Below are 25103 nucleotides of genomic sequence, written 5' to 3'. Positions count from 1 at the left end.
CTGACAGAAGGAAGCTCTCATCTTCATCTTGGAAGTTAGATGTGTTAAGTGGTCTTTATTCCTCCTGGATTCAGGCTCTCCAGGAGGTGGTGGAAGAACTCTTGTCTAAGTCCCCGTCAGTCTAGAAGTGACTTTTACCTATCAGTTCATTCCCCATTAAGATACCCTAAAGAAGCATGCAACTTATTCTTGCTTTGTAAATATGGTTTTAAAAGAATCTTGCTACCAGATGCATCCTACATAGAAATTCTGGAGCCTCTGTTGTCTTTATTTTACTTAATAGCTAAAAATTAATATGTGATTTGTGTGTATCTGCTGATGTATTGTATGTTACAAAAGATTAACATTAGCATGTGTATAGTTTGACAGAGCAGAGAAAAAGTACTTTATGTAGTAAGTAATGTAGTCCAAAATGTTTGATATGTTCTGTGCAATTTTTGAAAAAGAACAGAAGGCATTGCTGTGGGCTGGATTTCCCTAGGAAATATTGAGTTGACAATATTTGAACTGCATCGTAAGTTAGGAGGAATGTGTGTGTGTACATATATACACACACACATACACATACATCTCAGCATCTCCTAGTACATACACCCGTTTCTTTTACCCTAGACATAGAGTAGCTACTACTCTACCATTTACTTTTATTTAAAGTATTTGATAGAAATACAAACTAAATAACACCTGACTTAATCCAATTTGATTGCCAAAGATTTGATTTTCTGCAGTTCATTAAGATCACAGCAAACGTTTTTAGCCTTTTTTTTTCTAGTCCTGTTTGTCACAAACATGACATTGTAAGCAAGTTTGTATAATTCTTTCCCCAGTTAAGTAAAGCCATCTTTTTATTATGTTTTTGTGTAAGCTGCTTGACTTGGGAGACTTCAGTCATTATCCTATCTTCTGGGAATCAGAATTTGGCTGCCATTCTTTCAATTATTGTAGAAATGTTGAAGATGCTACAGCCTGTAAAAAGGTTAATACAGGCAAAGTTGAACAGATTTCTATTAGACTATGTTGTAAAAAAATGGGTAAGGAAAATGCCTTTTTTTGGCATTGGGAAAGATTTGCCAGTTGGAACTCAGAAGATTGACTTTGGGAAACCTTTTAATTATGCTCTGAAAGGCTATTGCAGACAGTAAAATAAGGAAGATGTCATAAAGAAGGTTGAAGCTCAGCAGCAGAAAACTGAGGAAGTCAGGCATTATGCCAATTAATTTAGTGCCCGAAATAAGTGGTTTAGAATTAATGAAATAGTTGCAAATTCTTAAGTATTGGTTAGCTTAGTTTATAAGGAAATGGGTGGAGTTGGAGGGGGCAGAGCTCTGATCACTTTAGTTATAACACATAGTTAATATTTGTTAAAGTTTTGCATCAAAATATTACTGGCTCTGGAGTTAACATCAGAAAGTTATCTAATGTTTCATATTAAACCACTGAAATAAAATCTCGAATGGGTAAATGGTAAGATGAATTATGATATTATGAACTGAATCTGAGCCCATTTTGACTGTCTCAGAAGTCAATAGATATTTCCCAAATTGAGAGCAAAGTGTTGGTGTGAGTGTATGAGGAAGACCTCACAAAGCTTCTAGGTGATCCATCACCCTTGGGTTTGCTCACTTACTGAAGAGCTATGACACAGAAGTCTGGATTGAAAGTGGAGTTTCCAGGACATGAATCTGCTCCCTTATGGGATTCTGACATCACAAGAGTAGAATTACCTTGCAATACCACGACACACCTGTTTCTGCTATTTTTCATTTTTGAAGAGAAAGAGAATATTAGAAAGAACTAGAGAGGGAAGAGAAATCTCCTGTCTACTGGTTCATTCTCTAAATGGCCACAGTAGCTGGAGCTGGGCCGGGCAGAATCCACGAGTGTAAAGCTCTGTTTGGGTCTCTCATGTGGGTGACAGGGAATTTAAGAATTTTGGGTTGCCTTTGCAGATACCTTATCTGGGTGGTTGAACTAGTATTCTCCAATGGAATGCTGGTGTTGTAGGCCATGGCTTAACTTGTCACAGTGGTGGCCTCTCTTGTTAGTGCTTGGATCTCACCCAGGTTGCTTATTTTCTCATACTTTTGTGGGTGGGAGGCAGAAGGTGAGGCAATTCTAGTCCATTTTTTCCTGAGAATGTCTTCTTTGGGGTTTCAGTTTGATGTGGGGAAGGTATCCCGAGGGTTCATGTGTAACAGGACGTAACCCTTGTCTTTTTTTTTGCCATCTTGCCCCCTGAAACTGAGAATCTGAAGTATAAGGCAGTGACTCGTGTCTCTGGTGCAAAAAATATCTGGTTTTTCCTGGCACAGGGTTTTCTTAAAATTTGACTGTCAGTTTTCCCTAAACGATAGGGATAGGTGTAGAAATATTGGTTGACTGGAAGCAACTTAACTTTGGCTTCTCCATGTCGCATGGCTTCTGAGTGAACATTCATGTTTCCTCTTGACTCATAGTCTCTGTGCTGCCATTCCGTAAGCCTCAGCCAGTGCCATTGCCTTAACTCCATGATGATTTTTCTAGTTGTTTATGTATAGTTGAATGAACAGACAGTCTTTGAACTGGGCTCTGAAATTAGGATCCTGCTGTGTGTTTCCGTCATGCCTCTCCTTGGCTCTGAGTGTACTTTCCTTTATACTGCCCATTGAAAAAAGCCCGCAGGAGGAGCTGTGCTGTGGCCAGTTTGATTTCTCCTTGAAACATTGTGATGGTTTTCTCCCACCTTATCCCTGCAGGAATCAGGAATGTGTTCTCTTCATCTCCTTCCTCTCTCTATGCCTGGTGGACACTGAATCTCCACGGTGGTTTTATTTCCCATCACTTGCATGCTGGAAACTTTTTTTTTTGTTATGAGCAGCTGTTGCTTTCAGATTTCATTGTTAGTCGAATCAGCTTACTATCTTTTCTAAGTCTGTGCTCTGCTTAGGTGACATTGTGTGTTTTTTTTTTTTTTTTTGCACTGCGTTATCTGTTAGCGTGTACCTGGCTCACAGAAGGTGCTGAAAGCATGCCTGTGAAATGGGATAGAGTGGAATGCATATATGTCCTCTATGTCCACTTGCATTGTGAGCTTCTAACTTTCAGTTTAGGAGTTAATGCTACTTTGATTTATTTAGGAGAGTTTCAAAATCTCCTATAAAAATTATCTATTTAAAAAAAAGTTTGGGACCTGACAAGTAGCCTAGCGGCTAAAGTGCTCATCTTGAACACAGTAGGATCCCGTACGGGCACTGGTTCTAATCCCAGTGGCCCCACTTCCCATCTAGCTCCCTGATTTTGGCCTGGAAAAGCAGTCAAGGATGGCCCAAAGTCTTGGGATCCTACACCTGTGTGAGAGACCTAGAAGAGGCTCCAAGCTCCTAGCTTCAGATCAGCTCAGCTCCAGCTATTGCAGCCACTTGGGGAGTGAATCAACAAATGGAAGATCTTCCTCTCTGTCTCTCCTCCTCTCTGTATATCTGACTTTCCAATAAAAATAAAATAGTTTACAGAAGGGAATAAATGTGCCTCAGTTACAGTAATCTTTCCTGTTTTGCATTTGAAGTATAGTCCAAATGTGACTATGTGGTTTGAAAATAAACTATTATAGTAAGCAGACAATTGATATTTATTTTGAATGATGGCAGTTGTATTGAGGTGTCAATAAGCTAATTGGAATGTGAGGATATTAAATTATTCATTTACTAAATTTTAATATTTTAGATCGGTATAAATGGCAAAAATTTGAGTGCAGGACCATGCCTTCTTTTGTTCACCAAGCCACACTGTGGTAATCATTTCTTTTTCATTATCTATTTGTGTATTTGCTAGAGATTTTCATCTATTATTTGGTCCTCCCTTTTTAAAAAGATGTTTATTTAGTTTTGTTTATTTGAAAGGCAGCAGGTGGGAGGAGAGAGGCAGTGCGAGAGATGTTCTGTCTGCTGGTGTATCTCCCAGATGCCTGGAATAGCCAGGGTTGGGCTCGGCCCAAAATTGGTAGCCAGAAATTCCTTCTGAGTCTCCCACATTGTTGGCAAGTACTGAAGCGCTGGAACTGTTGTCGGTGCCTCCCAGGTGCTTGAGCAGGAAGCTGGTTTGGGAACCTGTGACGGGACTCCCAGACATTCGGATAGAGTATATGGATGTCTGCAAACAACACCTGCCCCAGACTTTTTTTTAATATTTAAATGAAGCAAATATTTTCTAGTAATACTCATTTGATTATATATCAGTTTTGAAGATCAAGGATTCAGATTGGGATCCATGGAATAGTTTTCTGTTCTACATGATCACATGGTGGAGTTATAGGGTTGGTGCTAGTGTGACGTAGGATGTCCTGGGCACTTCATGACTGGTGCCTATGTGACGACTTTCCAAAGACGACACCCTGCTGGGTTCAGAAGCTGTCAGAACTTTCAAAGACTGCCTTGTGCCAAGCATGGCATTGCTTGTGCCAGTTCAAAGCAGTCAGAGGGCAGGTCTGTTTGATGGGAGGACGAGTAGCTCTCAGCTGTTGGTGGGAATACTGTGAAAAGAATTTAATCAGTAAAATGAATGACTAGGCTACAGCATGTTGAACAGATTGCTGGTTTTAGAGCACAATACTTACTACCATTATAAAAGCCATATTTCTTAGGAATAGAAATACTAATACTAAAAATCCAGCATTTACTTTCTGTGTTTGTGTTATCCACATATTTTTAATTTAGTGATAAAATATATTGTTCTCAATTATTTTCTCATTTATTGGATATTTTAGGCAGTCATCCCATACTTAATTTGTTTTACGATTTGAATGTTGGCATTAGTAGTATGAATAGCAGTGGGTAATTGGGATCTAGGAGAACAATCGGTACCTGCCTCACCATCTTCTCAGGACGAGCACCTCAAACCCAGAAAGCTTTGTCTCCACCCCTTTTTAGCGATCCTTCAGTGCTTTCTAAATTATGCACCAGATTTGTCTACTTCAGTATTTTTTTTATACTGTAGTATTTTTAGTTCATACTACCATCTTTTGCTTATCTCTCAGGCTGTTACTTGGGGTCTCTCTTGCTCTCTATTCCATTTTAACGTTTTGCAATTCATGTGATCCTTAGCATAAGAGCAGTCTGACAAATTATATTAAATCCGCTCTTTTGCACTGCCTGCAGCGTCTCTTTGGTGCATGTTAACAGTGACTATCTGCCTCACCCAGGCCTGTTTGCGGCTAACCACTTCTCCCCTTTCCCCCCACTTGCCACTGCCCTCTGTCAGCCACCTTTCTGTTCCTCCAGCCTGCCAGCAGCCTTTTCCCTGGTAGGAACTTTACATTGTGACCCTTGCTTGAGATGCTCTGACCTAAGGCTTGATGTGGCTGACTGCTTTTCATTCAGATTTTCTTTCAAGTACTTCTTAGTAAGGGAGATATTAACTGCCCACACAACTGGAAGAATAAGTATGTTCATTCATGATACCTCCCTCTGTTTAATTTTTATTGTGGATTGCTGCCTGGTAGTTTCCTGTTTCTTGTGCACTGTCGCAAATGGAAGCTTCCCGAGAGCAGGGTGTTATTTATCACTTGTTTGTAGCTGGATCCTGTCTTCGGCAAATAGTACTTGTTAAATAGCAAGTTCTCAATGCTTTAGGAAGACTAGGTGAATTCTAACTGCTAGAATAGATGGTGATGTTTCCAGGAAATGATTAACTTCTTTAAGAAAACAGAATTCCTTCCGTGGAATACAAGAGGGAGGGAGGGAGAGAGGGAAGGTAAAAGGGAAGGAGGGAGAGAGAGCGCACTAGGGAGCTTTTCAATCTATTGTTTCACTTCCATGCCTGCCAGGAATGGGTTAGGTTATAGATAGGTGCCAGGATCACCATTGGAGTCTCCTGCAGGGGTGGTGGGGGCTCACGTAATTGGGTCATCAGAAGCTGCCTTCCCAGGCATGTTAGCAGGGAACTGGATCAGAGGTGCAGCAGCCGAGACTCAGCTGGTGCTCTGAAAGGGATGCTGGCATTAAATTGTTGCATCAAAGGCTTGAGCCCCTCAAGATTATTTTAAAAATTTGAAATAAGTCAGTTACAGTTTATACCAATTAGTGAGGCCTGAGATTGTCATCCTGCATGTTTCAGTGAGAATTTTCTTAATTTGGCTATTTAAACTTTATTTATAATGAAATAGTTGAGAATTATAATATGTGTGAGAAATTGATGAGATTTTTTAACTTGCCAAAGAAAAACTGAAGATTTCCTCAGAGTATAAAGCAGGAAGTAATATGAAATTTTTAGTTAAGATATGCATAACTTAGATTGCACTTAACTCCTGTGGGTGAAAGGATTAGACTATCATTGAATTCCTTAGAATTTTTCCATAGTTTCTAATTTAAGTTAGAGTAGGTAAGTTTCTTGCAGGAGGAGGGTTAGATATCAATGACAAGAAATCTTACTACAGTGTCTAATAACCTAGTCTTTTTAAAAAAATTTCCATTTACTTGAAAGGCCAAATCTCTCATTCTCTCTCACTCTCTCACTCTCTCTCACATACACTTACACACACACACACACACACACACACACACACACACACACACATACACACACACACACACACATAGAGAGAGAAAGAGAGAGAGAGAGCGCGAGAGATTGAGATTTTCCATATGGTTCATTTACCAAATTTCCACCATAGTCAGAGCTGGGGATCTCTAAGTTGGCAGTGTGAAACTCCATCCAGTCTCCGTTATGGGCGTCAGATGCAAGTACCCGTGACACCATCTACTGTCTTGAAGGGATGTACTCCCAGGATGTTGGGTCAGAAGCACGGTAGGCAGGATTCCAGCCAGTACTTTGAAATGGAATGTGGACATTCCAAGTAGCAACTTAACCCTCTGTGCCACAATACCTACTCCTCTACTAGTTATGTAGTTCTTGAATTTCTAAAAACTATTATTTTTAGATGATTCAGAGAGCACTCAGATGAATGAAGAATGAAAGTCAAAGATAAGTTTATTTTTGTGCAAAAATGTTTGAATTCCTGTGCCTGATTTTTTCTTGTAATAGTATTTTTTTTAGCAACTTTGTGAAAATGCTTTGTATTCAGATGAATGAAGTCTGCTGTAACTAACTCATGCTGTTGTCTTATAAGTACCGTGTGCTAACCGATTACGCCACTGGAGCCACTAACTCATGCTGTTGCATAGCATTTGCCCTAATGTGTGCCTCAACTGCTTTCCTGACATTTACTCGTGGGCAGTTCAGTGCTTAGAAATACATGTGGAGCATTAATACATTTAGGGAAGAGTACTGTGTTACACTAGATTATGTTGTAATGGTGTTGTGTTAGTTGATCTTAGATTTGTTTGGGTCAAGCCTAAAGTAACATTAGGACGAGCATTTGCATGCTCAACTATACTGATACTTTTTGTAGTTACAGTAAGTAGATAAAAAAAGACCTTGAGGTTAACATACTTGACCTCAATTTCAGTATTGATGGATCTAGTCACTACTGTTTGGAGTAATAAAAGATGAATCCATTATAGTTTTTTTTCTCAGTAATGGTGGGAAGCACAGGCATGTATATTAAACTTTAACTGTAAATATTCAGAGAAAAATTGAAATCTGTTTTTATATTTACCTTGGATAGTCACAGAAAATGTAAATGTCTCTTGCAAAAATATAGTGAGGAGTAGAGACTTCTTCTATGCCTAATCTCCCTGGTCAATTTCTTCATCAGATACTATTTGAGAATTACAGCTTGGCTGTAAAACATAAATATGTTTTTTCAAATACAAGGGTACTTAAGTTCAAAATGCAACTCGAGTATTTTGTTACAGAAGAATTTGTGAAGTCCATTCATAGTTTTTACATGGTATGCTTTTGCTGTGAAGCTTTTCAAAGCCCTGTATATTTTCCATTAGTGTGTGTCTAGTTGTGTATTTGAGTTTCAGAGCACTTTCTGTATGAAATGCAAACTGAAAGATAGTCAATTAAATACAGAAGCTCCTGTCAGCAGAGATAGATGTAAACAAAGCCAATACTGAAGCAGAATATTCTGAAGTTGGCTGTAATAGAAATATTTGCTGTTGCTAAACCTCAATTTAAATTCTTCAGAATGAGGGTTGATTATTTGTAATTTGTACTGACATCTTTTCAGATTTTTTTTACCTGTGAGACTTATATTGCATTTTTAGTATCTGTATATTTTTATTACCAAAAGTGGATTAAAGCAAGAAAAAATTGGAGTTGATGATCTTTCCTTGCTTTTAATGTTTTTTGTTTGTTCAACTCTATCAAAGTGATGTATTTCACTCAGTTACAAAAATGTTGATTTTTACTTTTTTGAAAGGCAGAGCAGAAATGACAAAGGCATTTTCCAAATGCTTTTAACAGCTAGGGCTGGGGTAGACCACAGGTAGGTGCAGAAATCCATTTGTGTCTCTCATATGAGTGGCAGGGGCACAAGGATTTGAGTCATTGTTGACTGCTTTTCAGGTCGCCAATCGGCAGAAAGGTGGGTTGGAAGTGGGAGTGGGCCTCAGTCATATGCACTCTAATGTGGAATGTGGGTCTGTTAAGTGGGGTTTAGTGTGCTGTACCACATTACTCACTCCATCTTTGTTTTCTTTTTAAAAGTTTGAGGGCCTAGTACGGCGGCCTAGCAGCCAAAGATCTTGCCTCACAACGTGCCAGGGTCCCATATGGGCACCAATTCTAATCCTGGCCACCCCACTTCCCATCCAGCTCCCTGCTTGTGGCCTGGGAAAGCAGTCAGGGATTACCCAATGCTTTGGGACCCTGCACCCACGTGGGAGACTTGGAAGGGCTACAAGCTCCTGGCTTTGGATCAGCTCAGCTCTGGCCGTTGAGGTCACTTGGTGAATCAATCATCAGAGGAAAGATCTTCCTCTCTGTCTCTCCTCTTCTCTCTATATTTGACTTTCCAATAAAAATAAAACCTTTAAATAAAAATTATTTGAAAGGCTTGAGTGATGTAGAGGGGGAGACAGGAAGAAAGGCCTTGATATGCTGGTTCATTCCCCAAGTGATTTCAACTTTAGGAGTTGTGCCAGATTGCAGTCAGGAGCTGGAAACTGCGTCCAGATTTCCCGAAAGGATCGCAGGAGCTAAAGAACTTGTACATCATCTGCTTTCCAAGCACATTAGGAGGAGGCTAGGCTGGAAAAAAGGAGAGCTGAGATTCCAGCTGGAACTCAAGTATGTGAATGTGGCCTTCCCAAGTGGCAAATGAACTCGCCAACACTAGACTTGCCTGCTCCCCTTTTATTTATTTACCTATTTATTTATTTACGGGAGATTTCCTAGCATACTGGACTTTAGTATCAGGTATGCTTTCCTTGTTAATCCAGTTTGATTACTACTCCTGTTAATCAGCCGTAAATCAAAGGAAATAATTGCTTTGTAGAGTTGTTGGTAAGACTAAATGACAATAGGATAAGTAAAATGTATAGCATAGTAGCTAGCACATACCGTATTTGGATCTTAGCTTTCATTGACTGTTGAATGGTCTACCTTTATGAAGTTCATCCTTTATACTGCACTTCAACTTTTCTTATAACTACTGGTAGGTACACATTTGGAGCCATCACAGCATGATATAATAGCTGTTAGCTAACTGGCTGTTCTGTTGAGTGGTGCCATCATTTGCTTCATGTACTGTTTATGCCATTAACTATTTTGTGTGTTGCGGAAATGTGCTACAGGTGGATGTAGAAATGGAGTGGTAGTAGGTTGAAAAGTGGTGCTTTGCTTCCCAGCCTACATCAGTTACAGTAGGTCTTTTTTTTTTTTTAATTTCTGCAAACTGATATTCTTCCAGGTAAGATTTTCTTTGAATGAAGGTTTTCACCCTTAAAAAATATATTTGAAAACCAGAGTTTCATTGGATTTTTACCTTTTTTGGAAACAGAGAAAGTTTTTGACTAATACTAGTGGTTAGAAACAAAAACTTAAATTCATTATATTTGGGCAAATGTGAAACTCATTAAATATGCTAGAAGTGATGACTCAACAGAATCAGTCTAGAAGTTGTGTTTAGGCTGATAAACACTATCTTGCAAGATAAACTAAAATTCTTGCAAGAAAGCAGTAAACAACTAGAAATTAAAATAAAAAATTATTTATAATATTCAGAACATGAAATGGCTAAATGGAAAATTCAGTGAAACATATGCCAGTATAAAAAAGGAATATGGAATAAGCTTTTGGCATGCTTGTCAAAATGCCTGTTAGGATACCCATGTCCCACACTGGCATACGTGCGACTGACTTTGGCTCTTTCTTTTAGCTGTCTGTAAATGCAGACTCGAGGCAGTGGTGATGACTCAAGTACTTGAGTGTTCTTCCCCCTGAATTGAGTTCCTGACTCCTGGTTTTGGCACCTGTAGGTACTTGGGAGTGAAGGAACTGAATGGGAGTTCTTTTTCCCTCTCTCTGCCTTTCAAATAAATAACTTATTTTCTTTTAAAAATAATTTTTATCTATAGTCTCTGCTAGAATTATATAAAAGCAGAGTGACATAGACATTGAGAGGGAGATCTTCCATCTGCTTGTTCACTTCTCAAATGGCTGTAACAGCTTGGACTGGACTGTCCAAATCCAGGGGGCAGTAACTGGCTGGTGACCAATTTCCAAGCACTTGGGCTATCATCCACTACTTACCCAGGTGTATTAGCAGGCAGCTGGCCTGCGAGCAGAGCAGTTGGCACTTTCAACAATGTTCCCATGTGGGATGCTGACATCACAAGGGGCAGACCAACCTGCTGCACACAGATAGTTACATTTTGATATGGACTTTTTGTAAACCCAATCATACTGTGAAAATAAGCATGACTCCTTGATTAAAAAGATAATTCTGTTGACAGTAGAATATTCAATTATTAGAAATCATTTACCTCTATTTCACTTTTTAACAGTTTAAAAATAAGTAGGTATAATACATGTCCTGAAAGCTATATAAAACATTAACAGTTCAGTACATTGTTCTTAATGAACATTAATCTGTCATCCAGGTAAGGAAATGAAACACTGATGTTACGCTTGAAACTTCCCCTGTGGCGCTCTCGCTCTCTTGCTTATAGGAAGCCACTAATCTAACTTTCACAGTCACTTTCTTGTGTTGACCATTTGAATTAAAAATGATTTATTTATTTGAATGCAGAGTTACAGAGTGAGGAAACAGAGGAAGAGACACACAGAGAGATGAAATGGCCGCAACAACCAAACCTGGGTCAGTCTAAAGCCGGGAGGCAGGAGCTACCTCTGGGTCTCCCATGTGGGTGGAGGGAGCACTTAGGTCATCCTCTACAATTTATGTTTTTCTTTAGTATCTATATCCTACATTTCCCAAGAAATGCTATGCATACAGTTCAGTAACATTAAGAAAAATGTAATGTTTAACAGATTCTTTTAAACGTGAATTTTAGATGTTATGAAGTTTATCACTCATGTGTATATTTAATTCTGACAAATACATAAATGTGTGCGGTTAAAACTTATTAGTATGTAAAACATTGCTCTCTTGAACATTTCCTTAGGGTCCTTTTAGATAAGCCTCTGTCTCTGCTTCCTAAGAGGCAACCTCTGTTGAAATCTTTAACAGTACAAGCAAGTTTTACCTCCATATAAATAGGATTGTGTAGAAGTATTTGGAATCATATTTTTATTTCCTTATGTGAATATTTGAGAATGAAATAGCACACTAGGAGCAGATAACCCAAGATTTATAAGACAATGCCAGATTCATTTTCAAACTGGCTCGCAGTATTTATATTCCCATTGACAGTGTATGCAATTTTTTATTTCTCCATACTCTCACTGACATACTTTGGTGTTTAAATTTTAGCCATTCTAATTCTATGTAATAGAAGGTCATTGAGGCTTTCACTGAGATATTATTTTGAATTTCTGTGATGAGGTTGAGTCATTTTTCCTGTGGTTATTGACCCTAGTAATGAGACCCATTTGTGAAAGAGTCTGTTCATCTCTTTGCTCATTTTTCTGTTAGTTTGACTTTGTCTTTTGTCTCATCTGTTCCTGGCCCTTTGCATGTCTGTATGGATTTTAAAATCAACTTTTGTATGTTTGCAGAGAGATACACAAGAACAACTGGTTTTGTTTGGGATTGTATATAATTATAATCATGAGTCAATGTGAGGGGAATCAATACATTTATGATTTTTCTGGAGCATATCTAGGGAAAGCTATGGTACTTAGGTTTCCCTGGTTTCTGTAGTTTTGGGCTTTTTGGTTTCTTTGTGGAGGTTTCTAACTTTTGTTAGAATAATTGTTAGGTGCATAATAGTTTTGATTCTGTTACCAAAATTTTCATTATTGTACTTCGTGGCTAGCATATGGAATTATAATTCATTTTCTCTGAATTTAAATTCAGGCCTCAAAGACCAAAAGTTCTAATAATTTGTCTGAATTTTTATGGATCTCCTCGGTACACTAGTCATATAATCTGCAAATAGTATAATTTTTCTTTCAATTTCTTGATAATTGTGTTCTTACCTATCTGGCTCATTAATGGAGTCGTCTTTGTGTGCTATGTTAATTTTGTTTGCTGGAATTAATGTTTAGAATATTATTTGGAGGGCTATACTGAGGCTTGGAAGGATTGTGTTTCTGCTTTAGAAGGGTTTCATTTGTTTCTGTTGTGTGCTTGGGGTCACTGCTAGTCCAAGACAGTTTTAATTCAAACCTTGGATCTGAGATTTGTGACTCACTGGGTAGTTGGAAACTGGTTTCCTCTACTTAAGTCCATCAAGGTTCTAGATGAGAATGGAATTAACACATATATATGGGAGCTTTTAATGATTGACCTTTCCTGTTAGTAATTCCTGAATAAACTAGGAGAACTTTGATGCTTTGTCAACTTTTCTGTTAGTAGATGGTTCTGTCTGGTACCCAGTCCATGCTTATTGAAACTTAAAGCTTGTTTTTTATGATTCCATTGAGCTTTAAAATTTCTGTCCTTGAATTTTTGTCTGCTTCTAGATGCTTTGTTTTTACAAAAGGTGGTCTTTTTAAAAAAAATTTTGCATTTAGTAGATATCATTGGGCTTGTCTTATGTAGGTAATAACCATGCTATTCTGTAGAAATATACTTTTGAATCTTTTTCTATAGGTTTTGATCATAAGGTATAGTTTTATTGTATGCCCTTGTCATAAAATAAAACTTGCTTGAGATTCTACTTAAAAATTTATTGGTAGGAATGCTTTGAGACATACTATGAAGGTGCTTTCCTCCAGAGAAGATTTGAGTTTGCTTCTGCCATATGCGTGGGGCATTTGAATAAGGGATCAACTTACAAAGTTGAAGGTTGGGGATTTTGTGATGATCCCACAGCATTTGAACTGTGATCTGTTGTCACATATCCTGTTTTGTATGGGCCGAACTCTGTTATCCTTCTTTACTTCAAATAAGCTGTTTTTAAATTTTATATTTTCTTTGTTTTTTGTAAAGAAGTTGACATAAATAATGTGGCTGCTTTTTTTTAATGGCTGATTATTCTGCAGTTCATTAAACCAGATGTTTTTAGACATTCAGTGTTTTCTTTATTGTGAATAACACAGTGATGAAAAAAGTCTCTATTTTTATTCTTGACCTGATATTTACCTAAGATTAATCTGAAAATGTTACCTCTGCATCTTTTAAGATCTTTGATAATGTGCCCCACACAAAAATAGTTTCAACCTTGTATATTCTAAATCTGTTTAACTCTCAGTAGGGAGAAAATATTTTATTTGCCATTTATTATTTTTAATATTCACTGTTAATGTACTTCTTTCACACTACTAGTATACAAGTACTATTTAGGCAGCTATTGATGGAAACTCAGATGTCAGGTGATATAAATAAGTTTGTCATTGTCATATTTCATCTTCATTCATGGGTCTATTTTTCTTTGTAAAGGCTTGAAGAGTTTATTCAAATGTGTCAGTCTTGACTTTTTAAAGGCCTGTTATTTCAGGTTGATAATTGCTCCCCCTAAAAATAATGTTTTAAGTTTGGTGTTATCTTAGGTAGCTAGAAGCAAGATATTCTTAACTTCAAAGAAGTATTTTAATAAGCTAATGTAATTAATGAATAGGAATTGTGTTTATTCATAGTCTTTGTGTCTGACTTTATTTATTATTTTTTAAATTTTTAAAAAAATTTTTGATTTTTTAAAATTTTTTAAAGCTTCTCATGTATCTGAATTTTTATTACTGTTTTCCTTTGTTTTTCTGCTATCATTCTTTTCATAAATTTCTTCAGAAATGAGCAGAGTGAAAACTTGCAGTACGTTGATTTTAGATTTTCTTCCATCTTTCCCTTGCACTACTGATAATGATTTAGCAATCATGTTAGGAATGCTTGAAAATACCAAGATTTTAAATGTTTTTAATATAAGTATATTCACCAGATCAGGAAGCCATTTTGTTGAAAGTGGATGAGAACTTTTAATTTACTAAACAGTTTAAGATGTTTTCTTTCAGCGGCCCAGTGTGCGGTAGCCTAATGGCTAAATTCCTTGCCTTGCACGCTCCAAGATCCCATATGGCGCCAGTTCTAATTCCAGCAGCCCTGCTTCCCATCCAGCTTCCTGCTTGTGGTCTGGGAAAACAATCAAGGACAGCTCAAAGCCTTGGGACCCTGCACCCATGGGGGAGACCCAGAAGAGGCTCTGGGCTCCTGGCTTCAGATTGGCACAGGTCCAGCCATTGTGGCCGCTTGGGGAGTGAATCAGCAGACGGAAGATCTTCTTCTCTGTATATCTGACTTTCCAATAAAAAATAAAGTAAATCTTTAAAAAATGTTTTCTTTTAGATAAGTGATGAAGAAAAGGTTCAGCGAGAACAGGAGATTATTGCCTCATCACCAAGTTTAAGTGGGACTCAATTGGAATTGGAGTCAGTTTATAAGGTATGTAAACACAGTATTTCCTGTGGTTTAAGTATGTCATGTTGAGCTTTATGTATGCATTTAAGTAACCTGTATGTATAGCTCTCATCACTACAGCAGTTCTGCCTCCTGCAGATCTCACACTTATTGCCCTAAGGGTGTGCCCTCAATCTGTCTTGTTGACAGCCTCCCAGCCCTGCCTTGGCAATGACTTCCTTTGCAGGCCATTCTCTTAATGATCTCTTTTCTTTGGTTTGTCTTGTGTATCCTGTGCTGGGTCATCACCTCCAGCTCATGCCCAGCACTCGCTGCCTTGTGTGGAAGCCATCCTCTTTGGTGCTCTTGCATTCTGACATCATGCTGTGGACTGCTGCTGCACATTGTGTGTCTGGTTTTGCTTGGACACTGTCCCCGATGACCTGCCTGTTTGCCTGTGGGCACTTCTTCCTTCACCTGCTCAGATTCCAGTATCTCTGGGGAGCCACTTTGGTTTCCCTCACCTTTCAGCACAGATGTCTACTTTGCATAAACCCATTTAACGTTTTTGGAATGAATAGCTCTAGAAGAAGAGAGGATGGCTGAAATTAATGTTAACAATTTGATAACTGCTACCCTACAGTTGCCTTTGAAAATACTATGCTGATCACTCTTTGTGAATGTTAGTAGTTTACTGCCTTCACGTTCATTTCCCCATTCTGGCCTCTCTGCTTCTGTTGGGTAATCACTTGGCCAGCGTTTCAAGCTTAGTGTTGGAATTACTATTTATTCTTCGTTACTACACATTTCCCGTTATTCTGCCATCACGACAGCTTTTGCTTCTGCTTAGGCATTTTTATTTCCCTTGTGACCATCCTAATCTAGGATCGTGGGATATTTTCACAAAAGAACTGACAACGTCATTTAGTGCATCTCTTCCTCTCTTCTCCTAGTGTTACAGGTCTGGTCACCAAGATTTAGGAGCCTTTATTGAATTGATGGAATCTTAGGTCTTGATTTGCCAGTAGCAGGGGCTTGGACTGGAACTCATTAAACGACTCTTCTAGTAATGTGCTATGTGAACTTCCTTTTTGGTGTGGTGTCACACACAGTAGTGCCCTGTAGGGCTCTTTCATTTCCTATGTCGGGTTTCAACTAAATAATCATGTCTTTGAATGCAAGGACTGTTGTGCTCAACAAACTCAGTTAATCAAAAGCTAGTACAAAGTGTTATTGGATATGCAAGAAGTGTAGGTGTATTGTGTTCATTCTTTACTCCATCTTGGATATATAAGGAATTAGGGGATATGTTTTTTACATCTGTTTTTATCTTGTTTTTAGAAAGGACAAAAACTACTTTGGAGAGTGAAGGTCATGTTCAGTTTACTGATACTATTTTTCTCCTCATCTCTTAACAATTTCAGGATAGTTCAAAGGAGTTAAAAAATTTCAATAGGATATTTTTAAACAGTGAATGCCTATGACAAATGCTTGTTTTAATTGCAAAACTGAAAGCATGTTATTTCCATGTCTGTGTTGAGTTAGCATTTGTAACATATTTCTCTAGAAACAGAAAGGAAAGATAGATGAAGGATATTTGGAAATACTTTATTTACAAGTAATTCCCAGAGCTGAATATGTTATCTACAAATTAGGATTCTGTTTGATAGAGAATAAAATGTGGGCAAATTCATGGAAGGTGAATGTGGTATGGTAAAGTTGTTGATAGGAGTTTGAAATCCTGTGGATTAGTATTTTGTAGATTCATGGACGAAGAATTAAAAAAAATTTTTTCTAGCTTGGCTTGTTTGGATTAAATTTTTTTCATTATACAGTTCCATAGGCACAGGGATTCTTTCCGCCACCTACCTATTCCTCTTCCCTCCTTTCATTCTCCCCCCATACTACTACAATAATGTAGTCTTCAGTGACATCCACAAGTTCAACATTCTGTTATTGAAGTGTATCATGGTACTGTAGGTACAGACAATGGTAGAAAGTCTGGTATCTTGTTTTAAAGATATATTTAACAGTTTCATTGGAAGTCCTCCTTTTATTAGAAACTAGAGATGTTTACTGTAACATCTTCACTTTCTGGTTTACTAATCTCCATTATAGAGTTCCTCTAGATGAATACATGTACATGCACATTTGCTTATTTATTTATCTTGAATCTTACATGAATATTACGTTATATCAGAGAAGACGTGATATTCGTCTTTTTGCTATTGGCTTATTTCACTGAGCATCATGATCTCCAGTTAGGACCATTTTGTTGCAAATGGTAGACTTTCATTCTTTTTAATGGCTAAATAGAGGCACTACAATTTCTTTATCCATTGCTCTTTCAACAGGCATCTGGGTTGTTTCCATGTCTTCGCTACTGTAGATTGTGCTGCTAAAAATACAGGGTTGTGTGTTACTTGGTGATATGCAGATTTTACTTCCTTTGGATATATCTCCAGAAGTGAGATATTTGGGTCATAAAATGGATCCATTTTCAGTTCTGTTAGCATTCTTCATACTGACTTCCATAGTGGCCTGTACTGGCCTACACTCTGACCAACACTGGAGTAGGGCGCCATTCTCCTCACATCCTGAAGTGAAATTTTATTTTTTGTGCTGTTACTCCTTCCTAATGCCTTTGTTTAGTTTTAAGAAGTAAAAATGTCTTTTAAAAATTTTTTATTTGAATCTGCTAGTACTGATACTTTTATCTTTATTTAGACATGCTACATATAAAGACAGTGAAAAATTTCATTATCACAAGTGCTGACTATTTTTCTTGTTTCCGTTTGAATTCAGATCCCTTTTGCTGATGCTCTGGATTTGTTTCGAGGGAGAAAAGTCTATTTGGAAGATGGCTTTGCATTTGTGCCTCTTAAGGACATTGTAGCAATCATCCTCAATGAATTCAGAGCGAAGCTTTCCAAGGCTTTAGCAGTATGTATTTAATCGTATTTCCATATTGAATGTAGTTATATTCCCTTGGTAGTTTTGTTCTGTGCTTCTTCGGGAAATAATTTGATTTCCATAATGACACTGTTACAATGTTGTACTGTTAATTCCAAAGAACCCCTAGATTTTTGTTACTCATAATTGATTTTTTTTCTTTTTTTTGCTTTTTCATACTGACAGTGAGCTGACTGATTTGTGAATGACCTATGTGGGTTTCTTTAAGGTCATATATTTTATTTTCCTTCAGGGTCAATTATCAATTGTAATTTAGGAGCTCTGTTCTGAATTAGCATTTTGTATTAGTAGAGGGTAGTAGTAAGATACTTAGTTTCTTCTTAAACCAACGATTAATGCTTGTACTGCAATAAATACATCAGTACTGGGAAAAATTGGAGAAAGGTATGTTGAACAAATATGTTAGATGCTTTCTAATAGATGGTTGAAAACATGACTCTTAAGTGGGGATGCTTTAAAATTATGTTTTGTATTGTTGGTGTTTTCTAATCTGAGCCCAGGTGTTTGAGAGTTTTTTGGTCTTAATGTAGAAGACTTCAGTTACAAGTTAAGTCTCTTTTAGGCTGTTGTGATTATAATGTGAGCATATGCCAAGATTGCCTTTTGAGTTAAAAACTACAATTTTTGAGTATCAGTATCCATTACTGACTCACCTAAATATGTGTTATTTAACTGCACTAGCATAAGGAACCTTTAAAATATTACCTCTGTTTTTATTGAATGTGGCAAATTATGAAAACACCACAATAGTATAAAATATTCTCCCTCCTTTCTCAATCTTAACTGTTTATTCATTCTCATTGCAGTTGATGCTTTTATATTGTTTTTGCTTGTCTGTGACATTACTTGGTACTGTGTTCAATTTATAGTAAGAATAGTGTTTTTTTTCAGTATGAACATCTGTAGAAGACATTGATGTTGATTGACCATTTTCTTTCTTTGACTTCATTGTATTTATTCATGTTATCTCTGTTTACATTTTAGAGGGTGCATCTTCTTGTGAAATGTATCCCTTGTAGGACTTTGGGCATCTGTAGCAAGTGCTAGCAGCAGCTTCTAGTTCTGTGACAGCCAAGCACATCACCATACGTTTCAGAAAAATTTCAGTGGCATTGGTCCACTTTTGAGCTGATCACTGTGGTTTGCTTCTCGTTTTAAAATTGTTTGTGCCTATACCACGATGTAATTCTGGCTGAAAAAAGATGAAAAGGTGTTTGAAGGCTTCTGAAAAGTTTTCCTTGTTCAGGAAAAGGGACGGTTAGGGCCAGTACCGTGACATATTGAATTAAGCCTCTGTCTCTGTTGGTGGCATCTCATGTGGGTCTGATTTCAAGTTCTGACTGCTACATTTCTCGTGCAACTCCCTGCTGATGTACCTGGTAGTGCAGCCAAGGATGGCTGAAGTCCTTGTGCCCTGCACCATGTGGGAAACTTGGGAGCAGCTCCTGGCTCCCAGCTTCAGACTAACACAGCAGTGGCCATTGTGGCCATCTGGGGAGTGAATCAGCAAATGGAAGATATCTTTGCTTTTCTCTTTCTCTCTCTGTAACTCTTTCAAGTAAGATAAATACAGCATTTAAAATATCACATATAAAAAAGAAAGGGGCACATAAGATGAAACAAACAACTCTCTCCCATGTGTTGTAAATCTAGGACAGTTGCAGCTGTCTTGAGATAAGCCTGAAAATTAGAAGATAACCTAGTTTACTGATGATGCACTTGTAGAAGGTCAGAAATAGCATGAATCTTTGTTAGTAAATTGCTGAATTAGCTCATCCTTGAATGATCAAAGAGCTCTAATGAAGTTAAAGATTCTGACAGACTGTTGTAGAAGCTATTTGAGTGGGGTTTATTTCCCATAGTAGAAATCATTCTGATACTTAGCTCAAGTGTCTGTTAGCCTTTTCTTTTCCTTTTAGAAGTAACAGGAAACCAACCTGTGCTGTCTTAATCCAGTATATAGAATTTGTTAACTTACAAAATTGAAGTCTAGGCATATTGTGAGCTTCAATAAACAGTGTGACCATGTTCTATTTCTCTGCAAGTTATCTCTAAGTCTAGTGATCCAGTTGGAGTTCCAAGAAAACTCACTTAGGGTAACCTCAAATTTGACTCTTGTGTGCACCAGCCATTGCAGGGTCAGATTTGGTCTTTTACCTGCACCAGCCAACGCACATATTGGTAGAGGCAGCTGCTCAGCCAGTTCCACCCTCAGCCTCTTCTCTCATGTAAACCACTGGGTGCTGTGGTCTTCCCAGCCTAGCCTGCCACAGGCCTGGTGTTCACACACACCACTGAGTGCCATGGCCTCATGCTAGCCCCATTTTTTATGCATGGCAGCATGTGCTGTGGCCTAGCTTGTTCTGTCCTGCTCTTGTACATACCCATGGATGCTACTGTTTAGCTTAGTCTGAGCTGCCCCAAGACCCAGCTCACATGTATGTCGACGGATGTTGCTGCCTTGTTGAGCTTATCCTACCCACATTCCCTGACTCTTGCTCACCAGAGGAGGTGGAGCCCAGCAGGGGAGTGCCCACACTTACTCTGCCAGGTCTACTTTCAGCCCTGGATTTGCACTTTCCAGGGGATACTACAGCCCAGCCTGACGCAACTTGGCATCCAGTCCTGGCTCTTGCCAGCAGTTGTTGCACTTAAGTTGGCCTGTCTGTACACATTTTGGCTCTCATGTGTGCTTCAGTGGGTATGGTAGCCTACCGCATCCTGGTCCACCCCCAGACCCAGCCCTTATGCTCACTAGTGGAAGCAGTGATCCAAAAGGGGAGTCTCCTAAGTTCCCCTTCATTGCCTGCTCCCAGCCCTGGCTCTTGTACTCACCAATGGGAGCTGTAGTCTGGGCAGGGGACAGTTTCCTAAGTTCTCCTACCAGGCTTGCTCCCAGCCTGGATCTGCAAGTGGGTGCTGCAGCCCCGCCTGACATGGTAGCCCCACAGTGCTGGCACTCACCAATGGGTACTGCAGCTTAGCCCAACCAGTCTGTATCCATTCCAGCTTTTACTGTCTGGTGCTACATCCCACCCTGACCCACCTCCAGTCCTGGCTCAAATGTGACTTGTGCCATGACCTAACCCAGCCTGTCCAAGCCACTGTGACTCTCGAAAATGCCTAGCCCAGTCTGACTGCCCCCAGACCCAGACTGCAAATATATCAATGGGTGCTATAGCCTTGACTAGTCTTCTCTGCTCCCATCCCCCATTGTTGGACTCACTAGTCCCCAAAGTTGCCCTGCCAGGCCTATTCCCAACGCCAGATCTTGTGCATGCTGGCATGTGCTGTGACCCAACCTGACATGACCCCCCTTTTTCCCACCTTCCCTCCTTTCCCCCTCCCCCCCTGTGCCGAACTGGTACTCTCTGGTGGGTGTTGCAACCTGGGCTGGCTTGGCCCACACCCTGTTCTGGCTCTTGCACATGCCAGTAGGTACTGTGGCCTGTCCCAGCCCGGCCCAGCCCGGCCCAGCCCAGCCCATATAAATGCTGACAAGTGCTACAGCCTTGCTTGGTCTTGCTTGGCCTGGCATGCACCCAACCTCAGTTCTTGTGCTCTCCAGTGGCAACTGTGGCCTACCAGGGTAGTTTCCCAAGTTCCCCTACCAGACCTGCTCGCAGAGTGCATCTCACGTGTGCCAGTGGGTGCCATGACCCTACTTGGCATGGTCTATCCTTACCTCTGGCCTTTGCATGTGGCAGCAGATGCTGTAGCCTGACCCAGCCTGTGCTTTTCCCAGCCCTGGCTCCTGTGTGTGTCAGGTGAGTTCTGTGGTCCAGCCTAGCCTGGCCTGCCATCATTCTCAGTTTTTGTGCATGGGTGCTGCAGTCCACAGATATGAGCCTGCAGATCTCCTAAAGAATTTGCCCCCATATCCAGTCTTCCTGCATTCTGGTGGGTGTTGCAGCCCATCCTAATGTGGCTCACCCTCTGCTCTGACATTTGCGGGAGAGTGCTGAAGCCTAGCCCAGCCAGGTATGCATCCCTGCCCCAGCTCTGCATGTGCCTGGAGGCAGCAGGCAATGCTGCTTAGCCTAACGCACATCCCAGGAGGGTGGGTGCCTTGGCTTCACCCAGACTGGTCCTCCAGTTTCCTCCCTCTAAACCACCCAACCTCAGCTTTCTTGCCTTCCTGTGAGTACAGTGACCTGGCCCATGGAAGCCTCCAGAATTCATTGCCTTCTGTCAAACATGCATTTATTGGTCCCCACTCCAACATTTTCCACTCTCTTCCCTGGGTAGTCTGCAGCTCTCCTACTGCCCAATGGCGTGCAGCATACCTAAGGGACAAGGTGGCATGTCCCAGCCCAATGTCCCCCACCTTCCCTGCATATCTAAAAAAGAAGGCAGCTATGCTGGCACACTGGTATAGTTAACACAGATTTAGCATTAACCAGGCCCAGAATATCCACCAGCTATTGGCCACTTTTCTCCCAGCAGTGTAGCCTTTCCCTGGGTACAAGGCAGCCTAAGCAGCTGCTTACAGCTGCCTGTAACTCTTATATACCTTTTCTTGTATCACTATAACTCAACTCTCAAAATAAGGAAATTATTGTTGATACTTTATTACCTCTAATATTCACTAAAGTTTCATCGGTTGTCTCGGTTTTGTCCTTTATTTTAGGGAATCCAAAGCTGAGTCACCTGTCGTAATTTATTTGTAATATCTTGACAGTCTCCTTTAGTCTGATCAGATTCTTAGTTTCTTTTTGACTTTTGTGATCTTTATTACTTTTGAACATTTCAGGTTAGCTATTTTGTATTTAGTTTGAGTTTGTTTCCATGTGTTTAGATTCAGCTTCTGAATTTTCTGCAAAAATATCCTAGAAGTGATCCTATGTTCTTAATGCATTCTATCAAATGACACATAATTCCAGTTCTAGTGGAGCTTATCACAATGTACTTATTTTGTTGTTGATGGACATTTGCTGAGTGTTTGTACTGTTGATTTTTTGCTTTGAACATCAGTGCTGCTTTTGGCAGTTTTGCTTTTATTTTTTCTTTATTTCTTTACTTGAATGATAGAGTCAGAGAGAGGTCTTCTATCCACTGATTCACTCTTCAAATGATCACAGTGGCTTGCACTGAGCAAGTTTCAAGCCAGGAGACAAACATTTCTTCTCAGTCTCCCTTTTGGATGCAGGGACCCAAATACTTGGGGGCCGTGCTCCATTGCTTTACCAGGCCATAAGTGGAGAGCTGGGTTGCCAGTGGAGCAGCCAGGACATGAATCGGCAGCCATATGGAGTGCTGGCACTAGCAGGCTGAGAATTATGTTGCTATGCTGCTGTGCTGACTCCCTCTTTCTATTATGGTATGAACTTTTCTCATCCTTGTGACTCATTGAACCTAGGCCCACTTACTCAGGAACCCCCCAAATGTGTTAGGGGTATCGTGTCCTCCCACAGCACTCTGCATACTATCAAGGTATTCTCACTATGTTTTTTTTTCTCTCCAGCTTCTTTGAGAGGAAGAGCTCTGTCTTAATAACCATTTTTTTATCTAATATAGTGTTTGGCATATAGGGTCAGAGCTCAGTAAAATTCTGTTAAATGGAGCTGAATGGATAGATAATGGAAAATAATATAAACTTTTTCCTGTTTACTGATTATTCATGCATTTGATCTTCACTAAAGCCTCTGATTTATAGGTATTATATTCTATGTTATACAAATAAAGAAAATGCAGCACAGGGAAATGGACTTGTCCAAGATTATGTTGGCCAGTAATTGCTGGGTACATAGCTGTGTCTCAGACTGTAATTTTTAGAATTTTAAAATAATAACTATACTTTTTATAAAGCTTTTTATAAATGAGATTTAGAACTTATAACTCAGAAATATTGAGAGGTAATTATATTAGCTGCAATTACAGAGAAGGCAACAATGATGAGTCTGGAGTGATGGTACACCAGACTGATAACCACTTAGAAGAAGGAATGAGGAAAAGTTGTATTTCTTTGTTTCAAATAACAGTTTTCGAAACTGTAACCAGTTCTTTCATTTAGTCTTTTTTTTTTTAATAACTTTTTATTTGTTCATCTCCACATTGTTTTGGTACTAGAGATAGATACAGTACTTAAGACTGATGGAATTTCTTGTGTTATAAAGCCTCTGTTCTAGAGGGATATAGACAATTACCAAGGAAATAAACAATGAAAGTGTTATATGTAATATGAAGAAGCCAACTTAGCAAATATAGAAGAAAGTGCATTTCAGGTAGGCAGACGCCTTTACTACAGGGAGTGCCAGAAGGAAACCTCGGCATTTTTTAGGGTAAAAAAGTTGATCTTTGCAGAAACATAGTGAGCTAGGGGAGAGAAGGCTCAGAAGGTTGTATTGGTCTGATATATTGGAAACTGACTTGAATGAATTAACTACAGGAAATGGTCAGTTGCTGAGAAGTGTTTGGAAACTGGTTAGTGATATGATTGGTTGAATTTAATATCTTTAAAAAGGAATAATGGAAAATAACTTGGAAAAGTGCTCATCACCAAACCACTGCATTTGAATTTCAGAGTGTGTTGAGTTTTAGTCAGTGTTTTCCAGATGTCCTTTGATTGTATTCCCTCAGTTATTTGTGTTGATGCAGCCATTATAAAATGGAGATTTTCAAAAAGATGAGAAAAAATAGAAATAGATATTAGTGATTTCTTTGCTCATCTCATTGCATAAATGGAGATGCAGTTTCGCAGTAGAGAGATGAAGCAGCTACTCAGAAAATGATTTTAATATTGAATGTATTCAGTTTATAGCATTACTGAAATATCCTGGCAAGTTTGAGTTGGAACTCAAGCGTGCTTTGAAAATTCTAAAGTCCTCTATGAGTTAGGTGTTCATTTGAAGGGACTGATTTATTGAAACATAATATTTTTCTTAGGGTTTTGATCTTTTTATTTTTCTATGTAGTGCCTTGTATAAATCTGTATTTCTTGATTATGGGAGTTAATGGTGGGGAAGGTTTTAATGATTCCCTCATCTCAGGTTTCCTGTTTTGATTTGTTTTCTGTTTGCCAGCAAATGGTAACAAGTAGATGGAATTTTTAGAGACCATGTGATAATCTGTGTGCTATCTCTTCCTTGTTAACAGAACACAAACTCTAGGTTTATGGATTCTGTCTTTATTTGGGCTACTGTATCCAGTTCCCGTGACTTGGTGACATTACTAATAAAATTTTATTTCTACTATAGCAAGTGTGTGTGTGTGTGAGGGCTTGGTGACATTCCTAATAAAATTTTATTTCTACTATAGCAAGTGTGTGTGTGAGGGCTTGCCTCCTCGTCTG

General features: G+C 39.1%; 1 protein-coding gene across 2 annotated transcripts in view; it reads left to right on the top strand.

The window, feature by feature from the left end:
* PRIM2 (DNA primase subunit 2) overlaps positions 1–25103 on the top strand; it is a 290246-nt gene that overhangs the window by 38808 nt on the left and 226335 nt on the right. For both annotated transcript variants that reach the window (XM_058661806.1, XM_058661814.1), the window contains exons 6-7: positions 14789–14884; positions 17645–17782. In XM_058661806.1, coding sequence (XP_058517789.1) covers positions 14789–14884; positions 17645–17782 — 234 coding nt within the window. The remainder of the gene's footprint in view (positions 1–14788; positions 14885–17644; positions 17783–25103) is intronic.

Source organism: Ochotona princeps, chromosome 1, assembly GCF_030435755.1.
Source record: "Ochotona princeps isolate mOchPri1 chromosome 1, mOchPri1.hap1, whole genome shotgun sequence".
Classification (NCBI taxonomy): Eukaryota; Metazoa; Chordata; class Mammalia; order Lagomorpha; family Ochotonidae; genus Ochotona; species Ochotona princeps.
Note: the sequence above shows the minus strand (reverse complement) of the source record. Positions and strands in the feature narration are given on the sequence as shown.